Below are 14,349 nucleotides of genomic sequence, written 5' to 3' on the forward strand. Positions count from 1 at the left end.
TCTTCTGTAAACATTTCTATCATGAAGAAAATAACTGAAATCCAAAATTAGCATTGTGACCAGTATCCTTATGTTCCTCTTGGTTAATAATGCAAACTTTGTTTTATGGGACAGCCAGCTGAATATTCAAATATTTATCATTTAATTTTTTTGAAATCAATATTTATTTTCTGGTAAAACTGCATCTAAATCTAAATGGACTTAATAAGAAGTTGTGTGAACGGAGCGACTGCTCCAGATAATAGAGGAACCTCCATTTTCCAATGTCAGGTGGAATCTTTAGAGATTTTGAAAAAAAACTGAAGATTGAGATGAGAAGAGTTAATGTCTCACGAGGTTATGTTTAAAAGAAGTCCTGATAAAGAGAAGAAGTGACAGAAGGCAAGTGTAAAGGACATTTTTAATCCATTTTTATAAACCAACATATTTAATTTAGCAGCATAACCGGATGATCTTGAGGTATTTCTAAATCCATACTCAGTTTCATCCCTCCCCCCACATCCAGTTCTCCCTCAGACATTCACTCGCACACTCAAACACACACCACAATATCCATACAGCACCAACTCTACACATACAACCTGACATATTCATACACGAACATATAGTATGCTCGGTAGACAAAGAGGCGTGCGCACACACACACACACACACACACACACACAGTCCTGGTTCTTCAGTCTTGGACTGAGCAGAGCTGGCTCCCTCATAGTGGTTTGTAAGGCAGGCACAATCAATGGTGCAGTTTTGGCTGTGGGACAGAAGAAACAGGGGAGTTGTTATTTTCATTTTGATCGGTTCATCATCACGTCAGAACTTTCGCCTCTCAAACACGCTGAGCTGATGTTTTTGTTTTTTTGCTTAACTAGTTGGTTTGGTCAAAATCAGTTCGTTAGTTATAAGATTGGTCAACATTCTTTTTCCTACAAAAAAAATAAAAGCAAACCCAAGTACATCATTTAAAGTCATAAGAACATTGACACCTCCCATCTTTGGATGCGTCTGTCTTGAGCAGGTGCAAGAAATAAATTTGGTCGACCTCGAGATTATCTGTCATGAGCCGCTGGCAACTGAACTTGTGTGCATCCCTGCACGCGGCAGCTCGGATTTACAAAGTCTGTTCAGTTTTCCGGTTCAGGTCCGAGGCTGAGCGATGCCTTCACTTGAGGAGTACGCCGACTGCTTTCCCTCTCCCGGTGTTACTGTGCCGATGAAAGGAATTCTTCACTTATTTTGATGGTTTCAAAAAAACATAACAGCTGGCAGAAGATCTGGCTGTGGGTGTGCGTAGGGATACAGGAGTTTGGGGATCACATTCCTGAATCGCACAAAGAAAACGGCTGTCTGAGGGGGATGCAGAGGGTCAAAGATTTATAAGGTGTAGCAGGCAGGTAAAGGGACATACATACTTTAGATGGTGGACCGACTAGTGGCTAAAAGAAGTGCTTGTGCTGGCTCTGATACCACAGCGGCACCTTCCAATGCCGTCTGCATCGCACAGATCCTCCAGACAGAGAATGAGCATGTCATTATCTAAGTGAGATACTAAGTGGGCATCATTGTCTCATTCAACCCCACATCAAAACAACCCAACTATCCATTTAAGGTCCAGAGCAAAGTAGGATCCACCCACCAGGACTCACATCCAGGTGGGACACCCAGGCTGCAGTTTTTGAAGGCTAACATACGGACACACACGCTGCCGCAGCTATTACTGTGCCTTGCTTTTTAACGAGAAAATACATGCATCTCATTTAATTCAGTTTCTGTCTGTCATGTCTGTCAGGTGACTGATTGTTTCTATGGAAACAGCTCCAATCGTCCCCCAACCCCTAACAGCGCTGGAGGCATTATGTTTTGGATTGTCCATCTGTTCATACACATCCATCAACCCCATTATCTTCTAGCACAACATCTCTGCAACAAATGTTCTAACAGCCACATGGATAAAAGGGTAAAGGTCAAGGTCAACGTACAAAAGTGATGCAGTGTTTCTAGTTGTAACTGAAGCAAATACTTGTAATGGAACACATGGACACAGGAGCACTGTTAGGTCTCTCATCAGGTGCTTATTGGAGAGGGCTGAAGGAATCATGAGACCTGAGGGATCGTCTCTTCCCTGAATACATCGGCTGTTAATCGATACGACTCAAACAATCCAAGGCCCACTGGTCTGCGATAAGAAATACCTACAAGACATTGATTATCATATGAAATCAGACACAGATGTTTCAGCTTACCAGAGTCTTCACCAGGGTGAAAAAAGGAAGCACCGGTTACCGGCACAGAACGTATTTAAGGAGAGGAGATGAACCTTGACGCGTTAGTTGAAAGTAATCCTTCAGCAAAAATCAAACTCGAGTGGAGACATTCTGAGTCACGTCCTGTGTCTGAGTGAGATTGTTGAAGACCAGCAAGTGACACATGAAGAGAACTGGTGAAGATCCGGTGTCTCAGCGGACTGTAAAGGTCCCAGATCTACTTTTACTTTACTGGTCAACGTAACTGTCTTACTGAGCTTTCCTTTAACTGGCAGCCTCTCCCCAACATTGCCTGATTTGAGCTTTTCATTTATTTTTGGCATATTCATTTTCCAGAGTCAGTATTCTACCAGTACTGAAATCAGTTATACAGTGAGGAGGGTGAGGCAGCAGGAAGAGAAGAGGGGGTGTTAGTCTGAGGTCTGGCGTTGACAGTCCGTTCTTCTCCAGCAGGGGTTCCCAAAGTCACACTGTTTGGGGGTGTCACAAAACAATTTTCAGAATCGTCTTGATGGAACCACTGCGGTGATTACAACACCTCAACAACAGTATCATTTAGAGATGGTGGGTCACGTCACAGCACCACAGAAAACACCACAGGTACCGCACACGTGTCACTGTGCACCGGTAGATTTCTTCCAAATAGCTCAGATCAATACACTAGGCTTTAAGCCTGGGATGTTATTTTTTAAAAATGAAACGTTGGATAATACCGAACAAAGACAAGGCAGAGAGGCTAGCGAGGAGGCAGCAGAGGAGAGTGAAGAACCACCATCAGAAAGGCCACTGACTTCTGGCGCAGGATACCAGCGTAAGGGGATCCGTTAGTAGTCGGACCAGCCTTCCTCCAAGTGCGGCAAGTATCAAGAGGAATATATCCAGTGTCTATTCATATGAGTTGTTATCAATAAAGTACAACATCATCAGTGTGTCGAGTGCACTGAGGTGCTTGCACATGAGAGCTAAAAGCCTGTAAAAAAAATGCTCAAATACTTAAAAACTAAGCACCCAAGTCTTGCCCCTAACCAGCAGATTTTTTTCCGCTGAAAGGAGAGAGAATTGCAAGGCCAAAATAAGTCAAAACTAACCAAACAAGAGTCTCCACAAAGGCTCAAAAGGCATCATATGAGGTGGCATATTTAATAGCACATGCAAAAAAGATTGGTGGAAAGCCTAATAAGACCTGCCGCAAAAACTGTGAGTCAGACAATGCATGGAGACAAACATGGCGGGAGCTCGTAGCAGTGCCGCTGTCTGTCAGGACCAAATCCCGGCGCATCACGGACAAGGCCCAGGACATAAAGTGTAGGCTGATTGACAAGGGTGAAGAGAGGGTTGAAGAATCCACAGATACGTCAAACTCTGCCCAGCTGCTTGTTTTCATCAGATAGAGTTTTGATGATAAACCCAAACGAGGACAGGCTGTTCTGCACCTCACTGGGGGTCGAGCGCACAGGTGAGGGCATTCTCACAAAATGTGACAACCAACTAAAAGGTGAGGGATAGTTTTGGGATGAGTGCATCAGTGTGTGTACTGACGGTGCTGCAGCAACGCAAGGGAAAAAAGAGAGGGTTAACAATCTTAAAAAGTTGTGCCCCACGTAAACTTTGGGTGCTGTCCTATCCACAGAGAAGCTCTTGCTAGGAAAGTGCTCCACCCAGAGCTTAAAATTGCTCAAGACTGCAATAAAAATTGTCGCGACATAAAATCACGTCCACTCAACACTAGGTTGTTTGCCACTCTGCAATGAACTGGGATCAGAGCATCGGGGCCTGCTGTTCCACACAGATGTAAGATGGCTTCCGTGGGGAAATGCTCTCATCCACCTCTATGACCTCTGGGGCGAGGTGCGCTTATTTCTGATGGAGAATGGGTCCCAGGTAACTGACCACCTGATTGACCCTGACTGGTTAACCAGGCTGGCGAATTTGTCTCACATATTTAACAGGCTAAGTGGACTTAGCATGCAATTACAAGGTGAAAAGCATAATGGCAATGAATGATAAAATCCACACATTGAAGAGGGAAGTGGATTGCTGGGTTGTGTGAGTTGATCTTCTGCCAAGATGGATATGAAAGAATGGTGTCAAAATTAGGTTTTCACATGAAAGCAACAATGTTCACTCAGAAGATACATCTAGACTACTTTGATTGATGTATTCTGCTTTTATGTTGTCGTAAATTGTTTTATGTGAAATCGCATTATGGTTGTTTGGCTGTTTTGCTTTTTTGTGTTGACATTATTCCAGTGTTTGGTAACGCCTATTAGTACGTGTGTCCTGTGCGCAAGTTTTCTAATCTTTCAGTCCCCTCCTCCCTGATATTGGGGTCTTCTACCGATCACTTTCACAAATGAAGAACTCACCTTTTGTGTGCCCAGCTTCTTCTCCACGCCCCCAGCCAGCCCCCCGCCTTTACTGTCCTTCCAGGGGTAGAAGTTTGAGCGAGGAGAGGAAGAGGAGGCGGTGGAAGTGGAACAGGAGGGCAGGCGATGCGCTGAGGGTTTGGAAGACGGGGAGTGCTCCTCAATGCTGCCCCCCTTGCGTTTCTTCACCAGTCCCTGGTGCTCAAAGGCCCTCCCACTGCCCTGCCCGTGCAGTCCTGAGTCCCCCATGCCGCCCCGGCAGTGGGAGTTGTTGGTGGTGGAGGAGGGGTCTGAGGGGGTTGAATAGCCCAGAGCAGGGTGTGTCCGTCTGTAAGTCCAGACCGCCTTAGCAGCTGGCGAGTGGGACTCTGAAGGGGAGGGTTGGGGGCGGGGTTTGCTGCTAGGGGAAAGCGTGCCATTGGTCTGTCCGTGAGGAAGAGGGGAGAGAATGGGTGCTTTAGAAGAGGAAGGTGAGGAGGTGGAAGAGCCGGCGGCTGTGGAGGGTGGCCGGCCCCGGTCCTGCAGGATAATGCAGTTCCTGTCGGGGCCTGAATGCTCCCCTTCCTGGGACGGGGCTTTGCGTTTGCGGTTAGCAGCTGCGGTGGCTGCCTCCTCTCGCAGCTTCAGCATCTGCTTGCTGGGACGCCCAACTGGGTTCTTGGGTCGTCCTGAACCCACCTGACAAATCGCAACAGGCTTACCCGGAGACACCTGATGACTAGCACCCATACCACCACTGCCACCAGAGTTCTCTGAATGTATGGCTGTTTGGGGTCTCCCCGGCCCCCGAGTGGATGATGACGACAATGAGGAGGACGAGGAGGACGAGGACACGACAGGTTTGTGGGAGAAGCTGATATGACTTGCTGTGCGGATTTTAGAGTGCAGAGAGGACGTGGACGAGGTGGCCATGGAGGAGAGCGAAGAGGAAGTGATGGTCTTGGCAGAGGGAGGTGGAGACTGAAGGTCGGTGGCTTGTGGGATTTTTCTGGAGTGAGCAGAAGAAATATCAATTAATCAAACCAATATTTCATGAAAGGATGAGCTTCCTTAAGATCAAAGAAATTCAACGTCCAACAACTAAATATACAAAATATCATCTGCTTTCATGTAAAAAAAAAAAAAAAAAGATTCAGTACAGTTACAAAAATTAAAGTTATACCAGCCAAATCTTTAGACCACGTCTAAACTGGTGCAGTTCACTTTTGACCAGATACTTGAATGTTTGGACTGGTTTCCCATTACTCATTCTACATCGGTGCAATGATTATGTGAAAAGTAGAACCTACTACCTCCGCTAATGTAAATGAATGAGACTGATACTGAATGGTCAAGCTTTCACATTACAATGTAGGGTGCTATCACGGTTGGTCCCCTATTATAACCAGCTGCCTCTGTACCTTATGTCTCTATGACTTTACATCTAGGAAGGGCAAAGTCTCAGATTCACATCATAACAAACTCATACTGGAAGGATTTCAGATGCTGCAATGATTCAGATGTTAGTTGAGTGTAATCTCCATCCTAAGGTAAAACATAAGTTCAGACTCGGCCAAGTGTGAACTTATTCATAGCTGGTGCAACCCACTGCAGGTCACTCTAGGTCTCTGATCATCTCATTTCTCAGAGGCTTATTCTTAAATGCATCGAATAGTAAATACCAGCCAATGTTTCAGGGAAATTCGTCTCCATCTTACTGCCAACTATACACACACACACTCTCTCACACACACACACACAAACACACACACTCTCTCTCTCTCTCTCTCAGCCCCTCCTGTTATGGACACCATCTGCTTCATCTATTAGCAATAGCACAGTGGTACACTCAACCTGATATAATCCATCACCAATCACTCATTTACTCTCAGCATTTAAAACATGGCTATTAGTGAGGAAGGGGGTGGAGCGTGTGACATTGTGGGGAGCAGCCAATAATAATCAGTGGGCTGAACATTTGTGTAGGCATGTTCTCCATCTGTGCTGACAGCTCTTTTCAAGCAGACATTTATCCATGTTTGTTACACTGAACATTCTGCTCCATCATAACAACACTGTAGCACCACTCTAGGCTCATTTGGTTTACAAAGAAACTTATGGAGTGACACCGTGGAAAGCGATAAAGAGGGAAAGCGAGCCCAGAGTTCTTACTTCCAGAGATGGGCACTGATGTGCTGTTCCAACATGTTGCTGAGCGCCGACCTCAGGTGGTGAAGCCTCCTGTCAAACGTAAAGATACCGTGACCCAAGGCGTGGCTGCTGAATGAACAAACCTGGAGAGAAAGAAGACTAAATGTAAATGTGTTTGGGGAAAAATTGTCTTCTCCGGTTACACTGCACTTGTTCTGCTTCAGTGATAAACAACATGCACAGGGAAATTACTCTCCTCTATCATTAGCCATCATATATTCATGTTTTTAGTGATGCTTTTTTTACTTTATATGGAAGAGGTGTATGCGCAATTACAGTCATAGATAAAGATAAGTGAGACATCACAATTTCTTTGCTACCCTAGCTTTATCATCCCACTCCACCCCCAAACTCTCTCTCTAGTCCTTGACATGATGAACCAAGTTGGTGTGCATAAAGACAGAAAAGAAGAAAACAAATGGAAAGAACTACAACAATGAGATGACAGCGTGTTGACACTGAAAACAAAAATCTATAATCAAACATAACTCTTCAGAGTATATTTTGTGAGGACAGCATTTCAAAATATGACGCTGAGACTTCAATAATAAACTGCAGAGTAGGTCAGGTGTGAAGGAACTTTGTTTGTGCTTACAACTGCAGGTTTGTTGGTGATTTTTACTCCCTTGGTTGTACTTGTACTTGGTTGTGCTTTATTTGCACGTGGGAGTGCAAAGTCAATTCAGTGTTCAGTTGTGGATGCTGCCGTAGTCGATCTTTGCCACTGAATGCAATTATTGGAATCAACCAGATGCACTGCAGTGGGTTTCAGAAGCATCTCTCTGCTAAAAATATGCATCCAGTCCACTTTCTGAGGGATGCTACGTCAATGCGCACACACCAGATGGAGAGCTGGAGGAAGTCCGATGTACTAATGGCATAAGATCTAGTGGATTTTCAAAATAAAAACCCTGGCAGACTCTCACACGTCAATTCATCAAGGTGAAAACTGGTGGCGCCAGGCCAGAAGAGTTTCACAGTGGACAATGAACGATCACCAACACAAAGTAGGAAGGATGACAAAAGCAGTTACAAACTAAATAGTCTCCTTTTACATGGATGAAGTGCAAAAATCAAGGACAAATTACAAAATTTGGAACCAGAGTCCAGACAGTAGAGAGTCTTATGGTTTGTCTCAGGTGTCTGCTCTGCTAGTATGATCTCTTGCGTGGGGAAAAAAGATGGTAATCCCTGTTAATCTGACAGAAGCACGGTTAGCAAAGGCCAAAATTCAGAGGTTTTTGGTCAGACTAACTTGAACTCCCAGAAAAGTAGGCAGAGACAAAGATTTGGTTATGGTCTTGAAAATCTTTAGGCCCTAATGTTACCAGAATCTAGACAGACATCCAATACATAAAATATGCAAGGAAAAAGAAAAAAAGTTGGCTCTGATTGTCAAACCAAGTAGGGAGAACTCACCGCCAGTGGTCTGGGATGTGCAGCAGAAGATGAGAACTCAACAGGCTCCTCGGATCCTTCTGCCTCGCTTTCATCACTGGAAATGCGCCCATGGACAAGGGGAGAGGGGGCTAGGAGACTTCCCTCCTCCTGCCGCTGCTTCTCATCCTCCGGGGTGGTATCTGATACGGTTGTAGAACGACTGTGAAAAAAAAGCCAAATCCATGACTGACCCTGGTGATGCTATGCTAGGTTACCAACACGCACATCCACCAGTATTCCATAGTATCGTTACCTGTGATTCCGTCTGAATGTCTTAGTTCTTATCCACTTCACAATAATTAGGAATCAGATCCATTTGGATCTCCAATAAAAATATATAGAAATTAAATACTCATGAAGCTCTACCACTTCTACTTTAGTGAGAGATCAGCCGCATCAACTATATTTGAAACCTGTGTGATGAATGCCCTTGAAGTGCAGGCTGACATTGAACCACAGCGCTATGATCTTGTTCAGTAGATTTTAACAGACCAGAGTATAAGAATGAAAAGTACCTTCCTGCCTACTTTTCTAAGACACAAATGTCACTGTAGTTTCTTATTCTACCTTATTTAGTCAAAGTCACATTGTCACTGCCCACATTTTGACCTGTTTTTCAGAAGGTCTGAGCTAAGCTTTTTTTTAGACCACGGTTGCCACCATACATACCCATGTAGGCCTAGGCTAACTAGCATTAGCAAAGCAAACCTGAAAGCAGGGAGGCTGGCCAGAGGTCTCCGGCAATGTGGAACCCCAGCTTGCTCCCTTGGGGCCTCGGGGCTGGGTGAGCGTCCAGATGATGACCCTCCCTCCAGGGACTGGGACCCCTTCTCTCGAACCTTGGTCTTGAGTTCGGCCACCAGCTGATCAAAGTTCTTGCTGCGGCCCACCACCTTCCTACGCTGATGGATGGAGTGGATCTGAGGAACCAGGAGAGAGTTAGTTAAGTTGACCAAAGATCCAGTCCAGTCAAATGAGACACATTTATTTACAAAGCAAATGTAAAAACAACAAAAGTTGGTCAGCGTGCTGTACAGACACACACCTAAATGATCACATCAACCATTTTGTTCCAGGATTTCCAACTCTCCTCCAGGAAGCAACAGTGGGAGCTAGTTTCCATCCATCTCATCCTCAGCTCTGACAAACGGCTGCTGCCCAGACCAACTGCCATCCGAGTTGAAGCTGAGGCACCATGTCGTGACCACTGCTCTCTGACACTCATTCTTAAGAGTGTATTCTGTTAGGTCAAGGTGCTGGTGGTATCTATTCATATAAATGTCTTTATGCTTTGGTAATAATCTTCCAAAAAGAATGGAAAATGCTTGGTTCATGCTAATTGTTTAAAAAGACAAAATAAAACTGTGTGACACAGAAGAGGTTTTCATCTATGAGTGAAAACTGTACCACATTCAGTTTTCTTGGGTAAACTCATTTAGTTAACGTGACGGTCACTGCTGTTTTCTAAATGGTTCCAATATATCAACTGAGCTCATTTTTACTACGAGGAAAGAGTCAGGTTTTGTTTTTTTTAGTTATTTAATATGGTTCAGTCTCATTAAAGACACGTCCCTGATTAGGCTCAGATCAACACAAATAGTTAAGCCAAATATTGTCTTTAAAATAAACAACAAATAACTTTTATTAAAAAAAAGTGAAAATTCTTCAAGATGCTTCTGTCCCAAGTGACTGAATTTGTAGACAGATGTAAATCTCCAACCAGATAATGTTTGATAGCACATGAAATCAGACTTAAATACCAATGTTGACTGATTGTTATGACATTATGTCTTATGGAATAGAAACCACTGACCTCGTAAAGATGTACTATTGCATGCATACGTGTGTGTAGATTTTATTTATTTATATATATATATATATATATCTATCTCAACACTAAGAGCAGCAACAGTACAGTGCATCAATTATAAACGTTTAACTGTCAGAAGAGTTGGGGGGATATTTTGCAAGTGGGAGTGATAAATCCAGACCTGTAGCAAGAACTGCTCACCTAAAGAGCTGCTTGAACATGGAAGTTGTTTTGCTGTGAGTTTTTCCTGTCACTCCTGTCATTTCCTGTTAGCCAGGTCATCCTGTGTCTCTACTGGACTGGATGTGGCCTCTAACACCAACTTCCTGCTTCACACATATCAGCTACCATATAAAGTATTCTTCCTGTGTTGGAGGCGCTCACCATCTGTCAGTGCAGATCAGTAACAAGGAGCAGTGATTACTGTTTCACTCATATCACTCGTTTCCACTTTGCTCTTTCCAATGGTTTTATTTTCTGACCCGCACCACCATCATCTGACACATTTCTTACAGTAAGCTATGAAGAATGTAAACCAACAATCGGATCCCATGCTGCATATAAGGGATTTGTTTGGCTCCATGAAGAGAGACATCCACAGCAATGCTGTGAGTGAGGCTAAAGCCACCATCAAGTCCTTCAAATGCACCGTTTACGAAACATGAACTGTGGAATTGGACACCTTTATACTGTTGGCTGTAGGGTAATATTTGATTGTTCTTTGAACAACTGGTTGCGATATACAATGCAACCAAGTTTTTCCTGCATTCATGTCTGTATGACAATTCAAAGAAGTGAAACACAGCAGGAGGTGTAACCTGTTATTCAAGGCCTCTACTAAACTTGTTCCACCGTCACGTCATGTCACCTTTGATTAGCCCAGCTGCAGTTTGTCCTAATGCTTCTATGCAGCTACTTATGTGGCGTGAGTGGCACCGATACTGGCAATAGACAGACTAAAATGGAAAGATGTGAAGGAAGGGGAACTCACTGAGATAGCAGAAAATTTCAGACAGAACAAGAACTAAATAAAAGTGTTTGGAGGATGAAAACTTCAAAATCCAGCATGCTGAGCACCTACAGGTGATTTTGGATGCTGTGACACTGCTCACTACCAGCATTAAGAACAATAAAAGAGGGAATGACCTTTGCATTTTTAGACAACAGCTGTGAGAGTGTGCTCTGACGGGACCATAGAAATAATACATGCTTGTATTATTTTGTTCCAACTCAAGGCGACGTGAAGAGTACCTCTATATTCATGACAGCTGGTCTGTTCGCCACGTTCACAGTGTGACAAGAGATACGGTGAAACTAATGACGCAGTAAAATGAGTTCTGGTTGTAGAGTGATGTCATCCATGCTTATGACTGATCATCACCATGATCATTGATCTAGACATCAGAAGTGTGAATTTAAAATGCATTTGAAAACAAATAGTCAACAAACACTGTGGCTGGTAATTGTGAGACAAAAAAAATCGTAATACGGGAAATTAATATTTGGCGGGGGGGGGCAACAGCAGAGTCAGTCTCTCCCTCTGGCATCACGAGACTGGGGTTGTTTGTCTTGGGGACAGGAGTCTCATGTCGTTTGGTAGTTTGATAATTGAATGTAGGTCGAGTGATGGGTAGTGCACACCACCGAAGTTGAAAAAAAACTTGGATACAGTAGACACAGAGTGATCTGCACCCTGATTTCTATGAAAAACACAGTTTTTTTTTTTAACATGTATTGTGATGTTTGGAATGGCTTTCAATTTTGGGCAGAAGATTGCGGCAAGATGACATTTGCAGCTCCAGATAAAGTTTGGGGTTTGATGGTGTTTTGAGTTTATCATGTGATCTCCCCCTGAGAGGCAGCACATTCAGTTCCACATCCAAACATGGTGCAGAGAAAAGGAGGTCTGTGGTGGTCCTGAGACAACGTTTAACAGACTATGACAAGTTTTTGTTTGTTTATTTTGCACTGTTGGCTAAGTAGGTCGTGTATTTATCAAAGGTACTTGTAAGTGATTAGAAAATAAATTTGAACGTTATTGAAGGACGGTAAATACCTCTCCATTCTGACAGAAGACACTCTATCGGTTACAGCTGAGTAATGCGGCCTCTCCACTCTGCAGTAAATAGAAGAGCCATTTTCTGGTATCCTGTCCCGACTTTTGGCCAATCCACAAATGCATTTTCTGTTTACTGCAGAGTGGAGGGGCTGGGAGACCCACGTTACAGACCAGACACTCCAGCAGTGATGGCTGTCTGAATGTAGAGCTATGCAACATGGATTCTAACGCCGTGTAAATCCCTTGGTGCACCTGCAAATAAACATACCTTTAAAAGCAGTTACATTTTCTGAACCCAACAGTGTACTGACATCATGTGTTCAAATACATATCTGAAGAGGTCGGAACCTATGCAGTTTTTGTGGAAAGAATATTAAAAAGAGATTTTTTTTGTGCAAAGTTTTGTAAGCCTGTTATGACCAACGTTACACTCACTGAGTAACTCACACTTAGTGAGGGACTCATTTATACTTTTCTTTCCCTCCCCTCTTCCTCCTGAATGTCTTTGTTTTTTTTCACCTCTGTCATAATTTCTCTTGTAAGAACTCCAAGCTGGCTTCTCGTACCTGAGTGAAGCACGACAAAACAGCAGAATTTCATACACCGTCGACTCAAGTTATATCATGCAGGCAGGAGCTTGGGGGAGGACTGACGGACCACCACTCTTAGTCACAAGTCAGGATAGTATCAAAATGATGCTCAAACTAAAATGCCGCATGATGCTGCTTCAACAAATCTCCCTACTCATGTAGAGACAGTGGTTGCCTGTTCTGCCATCGTGCAGAACGGCACCTGTGTTTCTCTTCAGGTGCTCGTGCATGGGGCTGATGGCGCCTGGTATGGTATAGAAAGTGCACAGTATACAACACACCTCATTTGAGTCCTCCCATACAGTAGTGGTCTTGTTTCTTGAAACTGCAGAACCAATTTGAGCTTTTATTTATTTATTTTTTTTAACAGCATCCAACTTATTGGTGCATCACCTTTATGATTAGAGCTGTCAGGATGCACGCTGCAATTAATAAGTGACATGAAAGAGTTGCTGAGATTATGGATGCACCATATAGGATTTTTCACAGTTAATGCGGCCAACGGCTTATATTTAGCAATGTATTTGAAAAAGGTATTTTTTTTAAACATGAAAAATGTTTGAAAAAGCCCCTACATCATAAACATCTACATCTGTGCATCTATTTTTCAAAATAAAGAGAAATACGGCAATAATAAGGACAAAATATCTGCTGATGATATCATGCATTTCTCGTTAAGATGAAAATATTGATGGTGACATCACCAATAACAACCATTTATCCATTTCACTTTTCTATACGACGGCCAACTTTCTGTTTACGATCACTTTCTGATAGCAACACAAAGCAAAAAATATCATCCACAAACTCGCAACCTACTTTTCTGCTCTGATGTGTACAAACTGGGTCAAAAGCAGAGAGGACTGAGAGGAAGCCTCTCGAAGTGTAACTGTGCAACACAGAGAAGGAGGGAACCAGAGTTAAGGTATCGGTTTGGTGAAGCTTGGAGTGTTTGGAGCTTACATTGCACGTCAGGAGACGAGTGCAGACCTTCTTCCTGTCGGGGTCAAGGACGCCACAGTGTTTGTCCAGGTCACACTCTCTCTCTGAGAACACACGGAGAGCATCCCAGGTTCAACGTTCCATAGTCAAACAAACAAACATCTTTAAACAGCCCAATGCTAAAAAGTGTTAGTTAATGTAACATAAAGCTAGTTTTTCTTTTTTTAAAAAGCAAAAATAAAAGCAGATATTTACAAACGTAGGAACTGCCACCTCAATGTGGTTGATAAGCTGAAAGCTATAGGTTTTTTGACTTCTCGAAACCCTCAACCACACAGGGGCAGCATTTTTTGATGCGTTTCTATTTTATCAATAGAGCTTTCTTCTGTTTCAGTCAGGTTTTACACACACAACCTAGTGTCTCTTCAAGTTTCCGTCTAGTTCCTGTCAGTTTAACACAAGTAAGTGACTGTATTGGCCTCTGATTACATGAGTCACACACTGCAGAACTGTGCTGTTCGACACCAAGAGGACGTCTACACGACACTGGCTGCATTTCAATGCAGGGTTTTCTCCATTTCAATCCATCAAAAAAATGTTTTCCAAAACAAAGCTGACAAAAACGGTCAAACTGTGTTTATCTGCGAGCACTAGATTAGTGTTGCAGTGAGGATGGGGTAAGTAAGCTTTG

At 43.4% G+C, this 14,349-nt stretch overlaps 1 protein-coding gene across 5 annotated transcripts in view; it reads right to left on the bottom strand.

Moving 5' to 3' along the window:
- Positions 1 to 609: 609 nt before the first annotated feature.
- The window catches only part of atxn7l2a (ataxin 7-like 2a), a 32,061-nt gene continuing 18,321 nt past the window's right edge, over positions 610 to 14,349 (bottom strand). For all 5 annotated transcript variants that reach the window (XM_086198331.1, XM_086198329.1, XM_086198328.1 and 2 more), the window contains 6 exons: positions 13,680 to 13,762; positions 8,966 to 9,177; positions 8,237 to 8,417; positions 6,779 to 6,900; positions 4,628 to 5,615; positions 610 to 751 (listed from right to left, as the gene is read on the bottom strand). In XM_086198331.1, the coding sequence (XP_086054457.1) occupies positions 734 to 751; positions 4,628 to 5,615; positions 6,779 to 6,900; positions 8,237 to 8,417; positions 8,966 to 9,177; positions 13,680 to 13,762 (1,604 nt within the window). In that variant the 3' untranslated portion in view covers positions 610 to 733. The remainder of the gene's footprint in view (positions 752 to 4,627; positions 5,616 to 6,778; positions 6,901 to 8,236; positions 8,418 to 8,965; positions 9,178 to 13,679; positions 13,763 to 14,349) is intronic.

Source organism: Aulostomus chinensis, chromosome 3, assembly GCF_037954235.1.
Source record: "Aulostomus chinensis isolate RoL2024-O1b breed Wild chromosome 3, RoL_Achi_v1.0, whole genome shotgun sequence".
NCBI classification, from domain to species: Eukaryota; Metazoa; Chordata; class Actinopteri; order Syngnathiformes; family Aulostomidae; genus Aulostomus; species Aulostomus chinensis.